Source organism: Cetorhinus maximus, chromosome 5 (assembly GCF_964194155.1).
Source record: "Cetorhinus maximus chromosome 5, sCetMax3.hap1.1, whole genome shotgun sequence".
In the NCBI taxonomy this organism is placed as follows: Eukaryota; Metazoa; Chordata; class Chondrichthyes; order Lamniformes; family Cetorhinidae; genus Cetorhinus; species Cetorhinus maximus.
In genome coordinates this window covers 69,909,025-69,925,518 of record NC_135883.1, presented here as the reverse complement: position 1 = coordinate 69,925,518, position 16,494 = coordinate 69,909,025, and the positions used below count along the sequence as shown (strand labels likewise).

Sequence of the window (16,494 nt, the reverse complement as noted above, 5' to 3'; positions counted from 1 at the left end):
TTATGAAATATTTTATCAATTCCTTTGAGAGTTCATATATACAACATTTACTGCAAGACTTTCATCAATCCTCTGTTACTTCAATAGATTTTAAAAGATTGATCTACCAACTAAGGCCATCATTCTGGACAAACTGCATGATTCACATGTTATAAGAATTGAGCTTGACATAGTTTGCCCTCTGGGGAAAATCACAAGACGCACAGTGACTTAAGGCATTTCTGCTGAAGTCCATCCATGTGATGTCTCTGCTTCTATCTAAAAGGGGCCTCTATACCCATCACCTGTACTCAAAAATCTCTAACTTCATTTAATGAAGAAAAAGAACTTGCATTTATAGGGGCATTGCCTCCAATGGATTCCAGAAATGGCATGCCTCCCTGACTACATAAATCCCCAGAATGGAGGTGTATGCATTGATGGACACAGAAGATCAACAAAACCACTGAACCTAGTTTGGCAGAGCCTGAACTACAGAAGGTAGTCAAGTTCCATGGGTTGTGGGGAGAGAGAACCTATCTTGGTTAGTACTGACTACGGATACCGGGCGTCAATTGAAATTTTCAATACTAAGATCCATAGATTTTTGTATGGTAAGGATATCAAGGAATATGGAGCAATGGCGATTAGATGGAGTTAAGATACAGTTTAGTGTCATGCTCATGCTAGATAGACTTGTGGAATGTAAATTCATAATGGATAATTTAAAACAAAATGGAGAATGCATACTTTAAAAACAAAATTGAGTTGAGGTTGGGTGACCTTTTCATTCCTGTCAATGGAAATACACAACACTCCTGGGCTAACCCTCATGTCTGGACATCATTAAAATGCAAACGAACTTTCGAGATATATCTTTGAGAAGTGCCCCTTCTCCAAATAATTAAAGAAACTGTTTTCACAACGTGGCTTACTGACTTTATGGCTTCCGAGTTGGATTCAGAGAATGGGTGTGAAAAATCCCTATTCTATCATGATGATAATTGAATGGATGAAACTCGAACCCCATTGTTTGACAATGACCTAGTCGTCAGAAACTATTTGTGACGGCAATGGACAGAAACACTCTGGTCATATGACTAAAACTAGGTTTTTGCTAAGGTCAGTTAATAAGGCACATTTTTGGAGCAGCAAGGGAAAAAGATCCAGACCAGTGAAGGAGCTAAGAACCAGCAGTAAGCAGAGAATTCAGGTTGGCCTTTGCCTCTCTATTTGAGGAACTGAACCAGGGTTTTACTACAGGGCTTTGATTGCATCTCAATCGGAGTGGAACAAGAGAAGAGAAGTCTGCTCCCGCAAGCAATAAACCACAGCGAATTCATCTTCCTAATCCTCCAGATGCTATTCTTCAGTGGACCAAGGGAAAAAGGAATTACAAGCCTGCAATGATTCAAAACTTCATCTTGGGGCAAAAAAAAAAGTGACAAGAAAACCTCTGAACTTTTAAGACCTAGGTGCATATTATCTTTTATAATCACAATTTTTTTTTGAGTGTGCGTTTGTGTCTGTATGGTGCACAAGTGGGTGTGGCTGCGAATACATCCGATTGTTAAATAATAAATATTTATCTTTGTCTTTTTAGAAACTTACAAGAAAACCTGTCATTTGCCTGTTCAACAATTACAGCACTTGGGGGTTAAAACATTTTTCTTTTAAACACATCTGTCTTCAGTCAGTTGAGAGGTAAGAAAAGGGGAAACCATCCCTTTCTTCTCTCCCCTATCCATGATCATGATCTATTTAAAAGGCGGAACAGGTTCAAGGGCCTACTCCTGTTCCTATCAGGGTGAATTAGATGATGCTGACCAAGACATCAACTGATGCTAAGACAGAAATTTCTTATAAAAGGAGTAATTATTTAAGAATCCAAAGTTAAATACTAAACTATATTGAGCTAGAGATGAAACATACAAAAAAACCTATGTAAACAGTGAAACTATTAAGTTATGAACAGGGTGTACAGATTAGAGAATATGTTAAAGGTGCTATATGAATGCAAATTCTCATGGTAGAGGAAAAAAACTGCTCTATTGCAGGGTTTTATAGTTCACAGGAGCAGATAATGTCAAGTTTTTCCAAGTGAAACAACAAGTTTTTGTTAGAGGACACAGGACACCCATCATTCGCTGATGTTCCCACAGGCTAAATCAACTCAAGATCGGAGTTAGTAATCCAAAATCCTTGTTGCCTAAGATCACAGAACTTTGCTACAAAGTAGGTACTTTGGCCAACCTCTGAGCTGAAATTTTCATACATCAAGACGACAAATACTTTGATGTAAACTGTCATTTGTAATGCAAATTGTAAAACGTGAGGCATTGGCACAATTAGAACAAAAATTCTGATATAAAATCAGAAAAACAATGAAGTGTACGCAAAGATTTAATCCTGTTGACCTAAATTTTCCATTTTCGTACACATGCTTTGAATAATATAATAGCACAGCAGAAGTAGCATACCAAAATCTGAACATCCCACCTACCCATCTCATCAAACACTACCTGCCCCACCTGTGGCAGTGTGTGTGGATCCAGCATGGGACTTTTTAGTCACCTCAGGACCCACAACCCTGGAGCGGAAGAAAGTCATCCTCGATCCCAAGGGACTGCCTAAGAAGAAGAGATAATATCTTATGTGGCTCGTATCAATTGTTGTCTGGTAATGCTGCTGTGAAGCAACCATGGGCAGTTTGCTACATTAAAGGCGGTATATAAATGAAAATTGTTGTCTGATAAAAAAAATACTTAATCATAAGTTTTGGATTTTAAGCAAATAATCTTGGAGACAAAGAGAACAGTTATAGCCACTGAATTTCAATATTTTCACAAACCACAATCCTATGAAAAAATGCTTTGAACAACTACAATTCATAATAAAAACAGAATTACCTGGAAAAACTCAGCAGGTCTGGCAGCATCGGCGGAAAAGAAAACAGTTGACGTTTCGAGTCCTCATGACCCTTGCCGAAGGGTCATGAGGACTCGAAACGTCAACTGTTTTCTTCTCCACCGATGCTGCCAGACCTGCTGAGTTTTTCCAGGTAATTCTGTTTTTGTTTTGGATTTCCAGCAGTAGCTTTTAGCTTACAATTCATAATGTTGCTTTTATTCTCAATGGAGTATTTATTTTTGTATGTTCTGGGTAAGACTACAGCTGGCTTGAGCTGTCTAATTATCTAAATTTACGGAGAGATTGCACAATCACACTTCAATAAGTATCAGCACAATAATAACATGCTTCAATGACAGCTTGAAGTTATACAGCACCTTTAATGTTCCAAAACGTTTCACAGGAGCATAATCAGGCAAAAATTAACATTGAACTAAAGGAAGACACATTAGGACACGTGGTAAGTTTTAAGGAGGGATATCTGGAGAGTTGCAAAGTAGTTTAGGGAGTGAATGCCAGTGATTACGGCCCAGACAGTTGAAGGCACATCTGTCAGTGGCAGAGTGAAGGAAGTGGGACACAAATGGTCAGAGTTCGAAGAATGCAATTGTCTCAGAGGGTTGTAGGCTACAGAGATAAGGAAAGGGTGAGAATTTAACTTTACTAAACTTAAGCATGAGAATTTTAAATAGACTCAGATGTTTGAAACAGAGAAGGAGGCCATTCAGCCCATTGTGTCCACCCTGGTCAACAAAGATCTGATTACATTAATCCCATTTTCCAGCGCTTGCCACATAGCCCTGGAGGCTATGGCAATGCAAGTAAATATCTAAATACTTCTTAAAAGTTATGAGGGATTCAGACTCAACCACCCTTTCAGGCAGAGAGTTCCAGACTCCCACCACCCTCTGAGTGAAAATATTTCTCCTCAACTCCCCTCTTAGCCTTCTACCTCTTACCTTAAATCTATGCCCCCTGGTTATTGACCCCTCTACTAATGGAAAAAGTGCCTTCCTATCTACCCTATCTATGCCTCTCATAATCTTATACACCTCTATCAGGTCCCCTCTCAACCTTCGCTGCTCCAAGGAAAACAACCCCAGCCTATCCAATCTTTCCTCATAGTTCAGACCCTCCAGCCCAGGCAACATCCTGGAAAATCTCCTCTGCACCCTCTCCAGTGCAGTCACATCCTTCCTATAACATGGTGACCAGAACTGCATGCAGTACTCCAGTTGTGGCCTAACCAGCGTTTTATACAGTTCCAGCATAACCGCCCTGCTCTTGTATTCTATGCCTTGGCTAATAAAGGCAAGTATCCCATATGCCTTCTCAGTCACCTTATCTACCTACCCTGCTACCTTCAGGGATCTGTGGATATGCACACCAAAGTCCCTCTGATCTTCAGTACTTTCCAGGGTCCTACCATTCATAGTGTAATCCCTTGCCTTGTTAGCCCTCCCCAAGTGCATTACCTCCCACTTTTCCGGGTTGATTTCCATTTGCCACTGCTCTGCCCACCTGACCAGTCCATTCATATTCTCCTGCAGTTTACGGCTATCCTCCTCTTTATTTACCACCCTACCAATTTTCGTGTCATCCGCGAACTTCTTGATCATACCCCCTACATTTAAGTCCAAATCATTTACGTACACCAGAAACAGCAAGGGCCCCAGCACTGAGCCCTGCGGAGCCCCACTCAAAGCACTTTCAGTCACAGAAACATCCCTCTACCATCACCCTCTTCTTCTTGCCTCTCAGCCAATTTTGGATCCAACATGCCACTTTGCCTTGGATCCCATGGGCTCTTACTTTCTTGACCAGTTTGCCATGAGGGACCTTATCAAAAGCCTTGCTAAAGTACATGCAGACCACATCAAATGCATTACCCTCATCAATACTCCTGGTTACCTCCTCAAGAAATATCAAGGTGTCGCGGGACTGAGACCTGAAACCTTAGTGAAATGGAGCATGCATGAAGTTTCTCATTTCCCTGGATCTTCTGCAAGAAGAGATAGCAAATCTCCTGAATTAACTAAAAGATACAGATTGAGAAGTACTTAAGGCAAAGGCCAAAATAATTTGAAAAAAAACTGATTTTAAGAAAATGAGAATGAAACTCAGGAAAAATAATTACTGACAGAAATGCAGTGGGAAATATTTAAAACGGCGATCAAGGGTCCAGGAGAAAATAAACTAGCCAGGAATGTCACTGCATGAATGAATAAAGAAATAGGACAAAATTGAAACTAAAGAGAAAGGTATATACTAAGTACATAGATGACAAAGAAGAAAATGACAAAAGGGAGTATGTAAAGTTTAGAAATTTAAAAAAAAAGGAAAGCAAAGTGAAACTACGAAATTAAATCAAATAATTTAAAAATAGCATTCTACAAGCATATAATGAAAGAAAAATCTGGATAGAGATAGGGGAAACAATCTCTCAGCACCTAGCCTATCAAGTCCCTCTCAGAATCTTATATGTTTGAATAAAATCACCTCTCATTCTTCTAAACTCCAATCGGTATAGGCCTCACCTGTTCAACCTTTCTTCCTAAGATTAACCCTTCATCACAGGAAATCAGCCCAGTGAACCTTCTCTGAACTGCTTCCAATGCAAATATATCCCTCCTTAAGTAAGGAGATCAAAACTGTACATAGTACTCTAGGTGCTGTCTCACCAATGCCCCGTATATTTGTAGCAAGACTTCCCTACTTTTATACTCCATCTCCCTTGCAATAAAGAACAACATTCCATTTGCCTTCCCAATTTCTTGCTGTACCTGCATTCTAACTTTTTTGTGATTTATGTCCAAGGCCACTAAGATCCCGCTGTATTGCAGCATTCTGTAATCTCTCTCCATTTAAATAGTGTTCTGCTTTTTTATTCTTCTTGCCAAAGTGGACCTCACATTTTCCCACATTATACTCCATCTGCCTAATTTTCACCCACTCACTTAACCTATTTATATTCCCTTCCAGACTCTGTCTTCCTCACATCTTTCTTTCCTACCTAGCCTTGGTACCAACCGCAAATGTGGCTACAATACACTCAGTCACTTCATCCAAGTCATTAATATAGATCATAAATAGTTGAGGCCCCAGCACCGATCTCTCTGGCACTCCACTAGTTACAGTTTGCCAACCTGAAAGTGACCCATTTATCCCGAAACACTGTTTCCTGTTAGATGGCCAATCTTCTATCCATGCTGATATATTACCCGCAATACCATGAGCTCTTAGATTGTGTAGTAACCTTTTATGTGGCACCTTATCGGGTGCCTTTTGAAAATCCATATACACCACCATCAACTGGTTTCCTTTTATCCACCCTGCTTGTTAAACCCTAAACAACTCTAATAAATTTGTCCAACATAATTTCCCTTTCATAAAACCATGTTGGCTTTGCCTGATTGTATTATGATTTTCTAAATGTTCTGCTATACTTCCTTAATAATGGATCCTAACATTTTCCCAATGACAGATGTTAGGTTAATTGGCATATAGTTTCCTGCTTTCTGTCTTCCTCCTTTCTTGAATATAGGTGTTACATTTGCATTCTTCCAGTCTGCTGGGACCTTTCCAGAATATTAGGAATTTTGGAAGGTTTCTGGGGGAGACGAGAGCTAGGGGACATAAATACTCAATACTTTAAAATTTTGGATGCAAAATCTATTAAAACGGCCACTACAAATTATATGACCTATGGCATTTTGGGCTCTAGACAGTCCTGAGTCGCAAGCAAATACTTAATTTAGTAAGGACAGTCACAGCCAACGGGGTAATTGTTATGATCCCCAGATCAGGTTACCCCTAGACATACTGATCCCAATTTGATAGATCCTAACTTTTAATTTGTTTTTTTTAGATACGTGCTGAGGGGCTAATGAACAGGGTCACAAGAGTCAGCTGTGAACTTTTAACAAAAGAATAAAACCTTTATTCAACAAGAAAAGATAAACTATATTACAATTATGACATGAAAATTGGCAGGGTGGTAAATAGTGAGGAGGATAGCCTTAGATTACAGGAGGATATAGACGGGCTGGTCAGATGGGCTCATCAGTGGCAAATGGAATTTAATCCGGATAAGCGTGAGGTGATGCACTTGGGCAGGACAAACATGGCACAGGAATACACGATGAATGGTAGCATTCTGGGAAGTACCGAGGATCAGAGGGATCTTGGTGTACATGTCCACCAGTCCCTTAAGGTAGCGGGGCAGGTAGATAAGGTGGTTAAGAAGGCACATGGGATACTTGCCTTTATTAGCCGAGGCACAGAATATAAGAGCAGGGAGGTTAAGCTGGAACTGTATAAAACGCTGGTTAGGCCACAGCTAGAGTATTGCGTGCAGTTCTGGAATCCACATTATAGGAAGGATGTGTTTGCACGAGAGAGATAGGGCAGAGGAGATTTACCAAGATATTGCCTGGGCTGGAGAGTTTTAGTTGCGAGGAGAGATTAGATAGACTGGGGTTATTTTCCCTGGAGCAGAGGAGGTTGAGGGGGGACATGATTGAGGTGTACAAAATTATGGAGGGCATAGATCGGGTAGACAGGAAGGAACATTTCCCCTTGGTGGAGGGACCAATAACCAGGGAGCATAGATTTAAGGTAAGGGGCAGGAGGTTTAGTGGGGATGTGAGGAAGAATTTTTTCACCCAGAGGGTGGTGGGAATCTGGAACTCACTGCCTGAAAGGGTGGTAGAGGCAGAAACCCTCATAACATTTAAGAAGTATTTGGATGTGCACTTGCGATGCCATGGCATATAAGGCTATGGGCCTAGTGCTGGAAAATGGGATTAGAATAGTTAGGTACTTGTTTGACTGGCGCAGACTCGATGGACCGAAGGGCCTTTTTCTGTGCTGTAGACCTCTATGACTCTGTGACAAGATAAAGTCACTAATAAATGTAATAAAAAGTTCAGGGGAAAATTCTCTAAACAGAGTGAGAATATGGAATCCACTACAACAAGGAGTAGTTGAGGCAACTAGCATTTAAGATGCATTTAAGGAGAAGCTAGATAAAGCAATAGAAGGTTGTGTTGATGAAGTGACATGATGTCAGGTGGTAGGAGGCTTGTATGGAAAATAAACACTGTCAAATTACCTGCTTCTGTGCTGTAAACACTTTGTAACTCTGATAAAGGAATGATAACCTAATCTATCTAGAAAAACAAGAAAGTAGCAAATCTACTATGTATCATATTAAATAAAACGAGTGAAGAAAATCAATTCATGGCGTAATCAGCTGCAATAAGCTCCTGTTTATGTTCTTAATAAAGGGAATATGTGGAGAGGTCTATTCTGCCTCCTTAAAAGCTAAAAACATTATGCTTGCCAACTATAATTAAGCCAAAAAGTCATATTCCCAAAACACAGCTTAAGTGCATACAAAGCAGTAAACAAGTTCAATGGCAAACCTTGAGCGCAGGTACGGACAAAATGCATCACTCAGATACCATTCACCCCTCCACCTGCTCAATAATACAATGTGAAACAAAAACAGAAAATGCTGGAAATACTCAGCAAGTCAGGCAGCATCTGTGGAGATAGAAACATAGCCAACATTTCAGCTCATGACCTTTCACCAGAACTCGGAAAAGTTAGAAATGTGATAGCTTTTAAGTTGGTGAAATGGGGAGAATGGAAATAGAACAAAACAGAAGGTCTGTGATAGTGTGGGACATGGGACACATTAAATAACAAAAGTGTTGGCAGGCCACAGCCAAAGAGAGTAGTATTAGGACAAGTAAAGAATCAAAAGATGGGTCCAGAAGAGGTGTGAATGGTAGAATAGTTAACAGATGTCATCTGAAAACAAGAGAGAAAAACAAGATTAAGGCTGACACATGCAAGGAAAAGGAAACAAAATGGGGGAACAGAAATTACGGTCTGAAATTGTTGAACTCAAATGTTGGTCCAGAAGGCTGTAAAGTGTCCAACTGAAAGATGATGTGCTGTTCCTCAAGCTTGCGTTGAGCTTCACTGGAACAGTGCGGTAGAACCAGACATGCTTCCGGACCAAACAGAGATGTTCTGCAAAGCCATCACCCAGGTTGTGTTTGGTCTCCCCATTGTGAGCAGCAAATACGGTAGACTAAATTGAAAGGAGAACTGCTGCTTCACCTGGAAGGCGTGTTTGGGGCCTTGGACAGTGAGGGAAGATGTAAAAGGGCAGGTGTTATATCTCCTCGCTTGCATGGAAAGATGCCGCAGGAAGGGGACAGGGTATTATAGGTGACTGAGGAGTGGACCAGGATTTCACAGAGGGAACTGTCCTTTCAAAATGCTGAAAGGGAAAGATGTGTTTGGTGGTGGCATCACACTGAAGGTGGTGGAGATGATGGAGAATAATCCATTGAATATAGAGGCTGGTGGGGTGGAAGGTGAGAACTTGGGGAACCCTATGAGAGGGAGGGGAAGGAGTGGGTGCAGAAGTGTGGTAAATGGGCAAGGCAAGGTGAAGGGCTATATCAATCACTGTGTCGGAGGGGGAATCCTCGGTTGAGAAAAAAGGAAGACATATCAGAAACACTGGTATGCAGGTTGCATCATCAGAATTGATGGGCTGGAGAAACTGGGAGAATGGAATGGAATCCTTACAGAGTGCAGGTTGTGAAGAAGTGTAGTCAAGGTAGCTGTGGGAGTCAGTGTGTTTATAATGAATATTTGTTAATAGCGTATCCCCAGAAACGGAGACAGAAGAAGTCATGGTAGAGAAGGGAAGAGTTGGAGATGTACCATGTGAAGATGAGGGAAGGGTGAAAATTGAAAGCAGAGTCAAAAAAGTTTTTGAATTTAGAGTGAGAGCAAGAAAAGGCACTGATACAGTCACCAACGTACCGGAAGAAGAGTTGAGGGAGGGAGCCTGAGTGGAGCTGGAACAAGAAATGTTCCACATACCCCACAAAAAAAAACAGGCATAACTAGGGCCTATGTGGATGCAAAGGAAGATGGTTGTGCTCCGTTGGAGACCAATCATCAAAGCACCAGGACATCGCTGCAGGAGTTCCTCAGGGCTATGCCCGAGGCCCAAACATCTTCCATTGCTTCATTAATGACCTTCTCTCCGTCATAAGGGTGGAGACGTTCACTGATGATTGTATAGTGTGCAGTTCCATGTGCAAACCCTCAGATAATAAAGCCGCCTATGTCAATCCACAGCTGGACCTGGATAATATCCAGACTTAGGTTGACAATGGCAAGTAACATTTGAGTCATATAAATGCCAGATAATGACCATTCTGAATAAGAAAAAACCAGCCATCTTGTCTTGATCTTCAATGGGGCCACCATCAATATCTTAAAGATCACCACAGACCAGATGATTAGCTGGACCAGCCATATCAACACTGTGATTGCAAGGGCAGGGCAGAAGCTGGCTACAGTGGGTCATCTCCTGACCCTTCATAGCCTTAGGGCCAAGTCAGGAGTGTAATGGAATACTTGCCCATTTGCCTGGGTGCAGCCACATCAACATTTAAAAAGTTAGCACCATTTAAGACAGAGCAGTTCACTTGATCAGTGATGTGTTACTGGACTCAATATCCACTTCCACCATGCTGGTGCGCCATGGCTGCAGTCTGCACAATCTACAGGATGGAGTTAAACAACCCAGTATCCTCCCATACTATGATTCTCAACACTTAGAAACACAGGTGCAGTAACAAGATCCTCAAGGTTCCCTCCCAAGAATCCTGACTTTGAATTATATTTGCCATTCCTTCATCATTGTTGGGTTAATATCCTGGAATTCCATGCCTAATACAGTTATAGGAGCAGCACCACCAACCAAGAGCTGCAGTGGTTCAAAGAGAAGGCCCACCACCACTTCTTTGGGTAACTAGGAATGGTCTGCAGTGTATTGCCTTGCCCTCGTTGTTCATATCCTGAGAACAAATGAAAAGATCATTGGCAAATCCTTGAGTCACGAGGACCCAGAATTTATGACACTAACTCCCATGTCCTTCCAATACTAGAAGCCCACCTGAAAGGTTTACTTAATCCATGTGTGTTGGGGAGATCCAACCTTGCCGGTTCAGCAAAAATCAATGTTCTTGTGAGAAAACAATTAATTACATCAGAATTGATTGAAAATTGAATCGACTGGCAATTCATTATTGACAGGCATCCATTCAGTTCAACCAGAAGGCAGTGAGCTTTTAGTGCACCATAACACAAGTGCTGTCACTGTCAAATTGAACAATTTCAGCTTTCTTCGTGTTTCATTGAGAAATATATTGCAACTGAGCTAAAAGCTTCAGTGCCAACACTTCCCCAGTGAAAACCATGGCCAACAGTTCAGCAGGTCAGTGGTTTTAATTGATCCAACTGAGTATGAGAGGTTGGCTCAGTGCAAGCTATTGTATGTCAACATTCAGAATAATTGTGCGCAACCAGGTCAGTCCAGTTGGCACAACATCCCAATTGGCCTCCACATTCAACAGTCAAAAAACAGGGAGCTCTGATACTTGGTGTTCACTTCCATCAACACCACTCCAAAGTGGATGTGCAAAAACCAGCCATGCCCAAAAACAATAGTCTAGGCTGGCAAGGGACCAAGGCCCTTCACAAGCCTGCACTTTGATGAAAGTTGGATTAAACACTTCCAACTGTTCAAAAGGCCAACTTAGCACAAACATTAACAGGGTATAAATGGATGTCCTGCATTCTGCATTTAAACAAAGAATAAGTGTACATAAATTCCTATCAAAATGCATTGCACAAATTGTCCCCCCAAGAATAATGCTGCAGTACACCAACAGAACAGTATAGGGATCATCAAGCAACCTGGAAAAGCAACAGAAGATCTGATCAGTCCAATAAACAAGGGGACCACTCCTCGAGTACTATGCACAGTTTTGGTCTCCATATTGAAGGAAGGATATAATTGCATTGGAAGCAGTACAGCAAAAGTTCATATATATTGGTTCCTGGGATGAGAGACTGAGTAAATTGGGCCTAATCTCTCTGAAGTTTCGAAAATGAGAGGTGAGTTCCTCAGGGTAGTGTTCTAGGCCCAACCATCTCCAGCTGCTTCATCAACGATCTTCCTTCCATCATAAGGTCAGAAGTGGGGATATTCGCTGATGACTGCACAATGTTCAACATCATAAGCGACTCCTCAGATACTGAAGCAGTCCATGTCCAATGGCAGCAAGACCTGGACAATATCCACGCTTGGGCTTACAAGTGGCAAGTAACTTTCGCACCACGCAAGTGCCAGGCAATGACCATCTTCAGCAAGAGAGAATCGAACCATCGATGGCATTACCATCGCTGAATTCCCATTTTATCAACATCATGGGGGTTATCATTGACCAGAAACTGAACTGGACCAGCCATATAAATACTGTGGCTACAAGAGCAGGTCAGAGGCTTGGAATCATGCAGTGAGCAACTCACCTCCTGACTCCCCAAAGCCTATCCACCATATAAAAGGCACAAGTCAGGAGTGTGATGGAATACTCCCCGCTTGTCTGAATGAGTGCAGTTCCAACAACACTCAAGAAGCTTGACACCATCCAGGACAAAGCAGCTCGCTTGCTTGGCACCCCATTCACAAACGTTCACTCCCTCCACCACTGGCGCACAGTGGCAGCAGTGTGTACCATTTACAGGATGCACTGCACGAACTCACCAAGGCTCCTTAGACAGCACCTTCCAAACCCACGACCACTACCATCTAGAAGGACAAGGGCTGCAGAAGCATGGGAACGCCATCACCTGGAAGTTCCCCTCTAAGCCACTCACCATCCTGACTTGAAAATGTATCGCCATTCCTTCCACTGTCACTGGGTCAAAATCCTGGAACTCCTTCCCAAACAGCACTGTCAGTGTGCCTACACCACATGGACTGCAGCGGTTCAAGAAGGCAGCTCACCACCACCTTCTCATGGGCAATTAGGGATGGGCAATAAAAGCCCACATCCGATGAACAAATTTTAAAAAATCTAATTGAAACATGAAAGAATCTACAGCACGGAGACACAGATTCACAATAAGAGGTTGATCATTTAGAACTGAGATGAGGAAAATTTCTTCATTTAGGGGATTGTGAATAGTTGTAATTCTCTACCCCAGAGGGTTGTAGATAACTCCATCGTTGAGTACATTTAAGTCTGAGTTAGATAGATGTTTGGTGTCTCAGAGAATCAAGGGATATGGGGAATGGGCACGATAGTGGAATTGAGGCTGAAGATCGTCCATGATTATGAATGGTGGATCAGGCTCAAGGGTCGACTCGTGCTCCTATGTCTAGTGTTCTTACAAACTCAAAACAGAGACAGGCCCAAGAAGGCATCAGCTGTAACCCAATGATAGCAATCTTGGCTGAGTCAGAACTTTATGCATTCAAGTCTCACTCCAGAGATTTGAGCACGTAATCTAAGCTAACGCTGCAGTGCAGTACTGAGAGAGCAATGCAGCGTTGGAGGTGCCATCTTTCAGCTAGACAGGCCTGAAACCCTTTATTTTGCATGGAGGAACTTCTCCCACTGAAACAGTAATTTTCTCCTTTGAATATGCAAAAATTCATTTGTCGTATCACATCAGCTCCCCACCTCCTCGAAGCAAGTAGCTATTCTCGTAAGCTAGATTTAAGATGCTTCATCTTGAAACTCACTGAAGTTTGAGAAACTTACACTTCCTGCATGTTGGTAGTGGATGAGATTCAGATTGTCATAGCAATGGATCACAGAAGCTGTGCATTTGTTGCAAGCGCACAGCCCGTCACTCTAGCAGCAGGCATATCAGAAGAATGTGTAGCCATCAACAGGGTGTCCTGAGCTTGTAACTGAGCGGACAGGCATGGCCGTACATTGAAATATTTCTACAGGCTCTTTTCCTCTTGTTACAGGCTAACAATTATATTGTAAGGTCAAAAGACTAGAATAAAGTTTAGCAAGGATAAGTAATTAAAAACAAAGTGCAAGAAGAGAGAGACAACCATCACCAAAAGTTCCTCGATCTTCTTTCCTTCACCTCCAATTTTGTGCCGCTCACTTCTCTCTTCCTTTTCTATTTTTCTCCTGCTGCTGAATTGTATTTGCACAATTCTCTCTTGCTTGTCTTTCTAGTTACTTCTTACTTTCACTTGATTGATTCTGCCTTATCGTGTGATCGAGTTACTACATGGAAGGCTGTAGCAAGCAACTGGCCCAGACAGAACTTGGCATTTTTTTTTGTCCCCTCTAATAAAACACTGCTCTTCTGATCAATGAAGCGGCAAGCAGTTAATTCGGGTAAGGTTTTTAATTCGATAATTGGGACATAGTGCGTAAATAAGTTAAGACATGACATGGTAAGTATAGCAGGAAGAGTGGCTTTGGACCTATGGTTCCCAAGACACTTCACTGCTGAGGTTTTCCTCATGCCATGTCTGTTGTAGACTAACTGATAGAGAATGTGTTATCATTGTATCATGTGATTACCAAGATGGTTAAAAAATTCGCTGGACTTCATCAACCAATTCCTTTGTAATCCTTTAGTGTTGACACCTGAAATATCTCCTTTCCCAATTCTCTGGATGTGAATAATTGTGTATAACATAGCAATGAATCCTGTGTAGGAATCCAGCTAGATGATGGAACTAAAAACCCACTCTAGAGACTAGAGCACGTCACAGAAGGTGCAGGAGGAGGCCATTCAGCCCATCATGTCTGCACCAGCTCTCTGAATGAGCATTGACTCGGCGCCATTCTGCTGCCTTTTCCTCGTACCCCTGTACATTGTTTCTATTCAATTAATCATCTAATACCCTCTTGAATGTCTTGATTGAACCTGCCTCCACCACATTTCCAGGCAGTGCATTCCACAATCCAGATATTCCTACTGAAATGCTAAGTGTTGAACCGTCTTTCGGATAAAACATTAAACTGAAGCGCCATCTGCTCTCTCAGATGAATGTCAAATATCCCATAGCACTATTAAAAGAGGAGTCCGGGCCAATATTTAACACATCAAGCAACATCACCAAAAAGGCAGATTATGGGCTCTTTCTGTGTGCAATATGGCTGCCGTTTTCTATACTACAACATTGTTAGAGTAAAGACATTTCAAAAAGTACTTCATGGGTCGGGGGGGAGGGAGGCTCCCATTGAAAGCAAAAAAGATCGTGGGTCTGAGCCCCGATAAGTGGAAGGAAACTTACGTGACAGAAGCAGTCCTCGGCCTCGGGGGCCGTGTCCGGTACCGAAAGCCCGCTAGCGGCCGAGACCCCCGGGTTGTTAAACCAGGCGCCTCCGCCCGCGACACTACCCAGGAGGGGCAGCAGGAGGGTCAGTACAGCACCGCACCTCATCGTCCCTTCGACCTCAGCTTCAGCTCATCACATGCACAGCCCTTTTAGGTTGCAGCCAAGCCCAAAACACTCTCAATGCAGCTCAGACCAGGCCAGGCGCCCGGAAAAGGAAGTCGGAGGAAACACCTGGTGCAATGTTTGCGATGGGCTCTAGGACCCAGCGGCGGCCCCCCGCTGAGGCGCAGCAATAAGAATATCAGAAAACTGTGCCCAGGTCCGTGCAGCCTGTCCTCTACCCCTTTTAATAACCAGGTGGGGTCAGTTTATAGTTCCTACTTAGTTGCCTTTCACCCCTGGTCAGCTGAGAGGGTGGGCATGGGTCAGACTTTGTGGGTCACTGCCATACCTTGTGGTTCCCAGAGGTTAGAAATTAATCCCACCTTTAGACACAAGATGCTGGAGGTTTGTCGAATATATTTTACAGATCTCATCATGTGCTGCTGACTGATACATTTTTGCTCAGCCCCTGACTGCAGAGCGTCAGTGAATGTGGCAGCTTGGGCACACATATTTTCCCAAAAATATACTTTATTCATAAAATTTGGCATGTTGTACTGGCGATGTTGTGCCTGGTATTGTAGGGGCTGTCTGTGTTGTTGATGATGTACCGCATGTTGGTGATGCTGTTGACGTTCTCTTGCTTGTTAGTGATGTTGCTGATGACCTTTTCTGCTTTTCCAGATCAGGTGTAGGTTGAATATGGATTCTGTTCCTTCTCATTTTCTCCCTGGTTTCAGTCTTGATGATTTATGTATATCTTTGGATTCTCAACCTCACCAACAACTTTTAGCTGGGTTCAAGATTTTCAGGATTGAATCCTGTACACGTACGAGTTTGTCCTCTCAGCAACTCAGGCAGGGATTTGGCATGCTTGCTGAAGTGCCTTCTTATACCTATGCATCAGTGAGTTGTTGTCTTTCTTCTTCCTGGTCACTTGGAGGATGTGTCTTGCTTAGCAGAGTTGTCTAGTACTTTTTTCTACTCAATAGCTCTGCAAGCGATTTCATGTCAGCCTTGATAGGTGTAGTTCAGAGGGACAGTAAGGCAAGATATTGGTCTTCCTTTGTCTCTCGGCATGTCATGAGGGTTCTCCTGACCATATCTTTTTATAAACCCAAGACCCCCTTGGGTAATTTGGTAATGAGATGTTGAACCCCTACTGCACAGCGAATTCCTTAAACTCTCTGGAAGTGAATTGGGTTCCATTATCACATATTACTCTTTCAGTTATCCCTTGCTCATCAAACAGAACTCATACAGCTGACATGATCGTTGTAACTCTCAAATCTTTCTGATAA

General features: G+C 42.4%; 1 protein-coding gene across 1 annotated transcript in view; it reads right to left on the bottom strand.

Moving 5' to 3' along the window:
• Positions 1-15,319, bottom strand: part of LOC144680710 (ERO1-like protein beta) — an 86,795-nt gene extending 71,476 nt beyond the window's left edge. The window contains exon 1 of the mRNA XM_078541981.1: positions 15,047-15,319. Within this exon, the coding sequence (XP_078398107.1) occupies positions 15,047-15,196 (150 nt within the window). The 5' untranslated portion in view covers positions 15,197-15,319. The remainder of the gene's footprint in view (positions 1-15,046) is intronic.
• Positions 15,320-16,494: the final 1,175 nt, after the last annotated feature.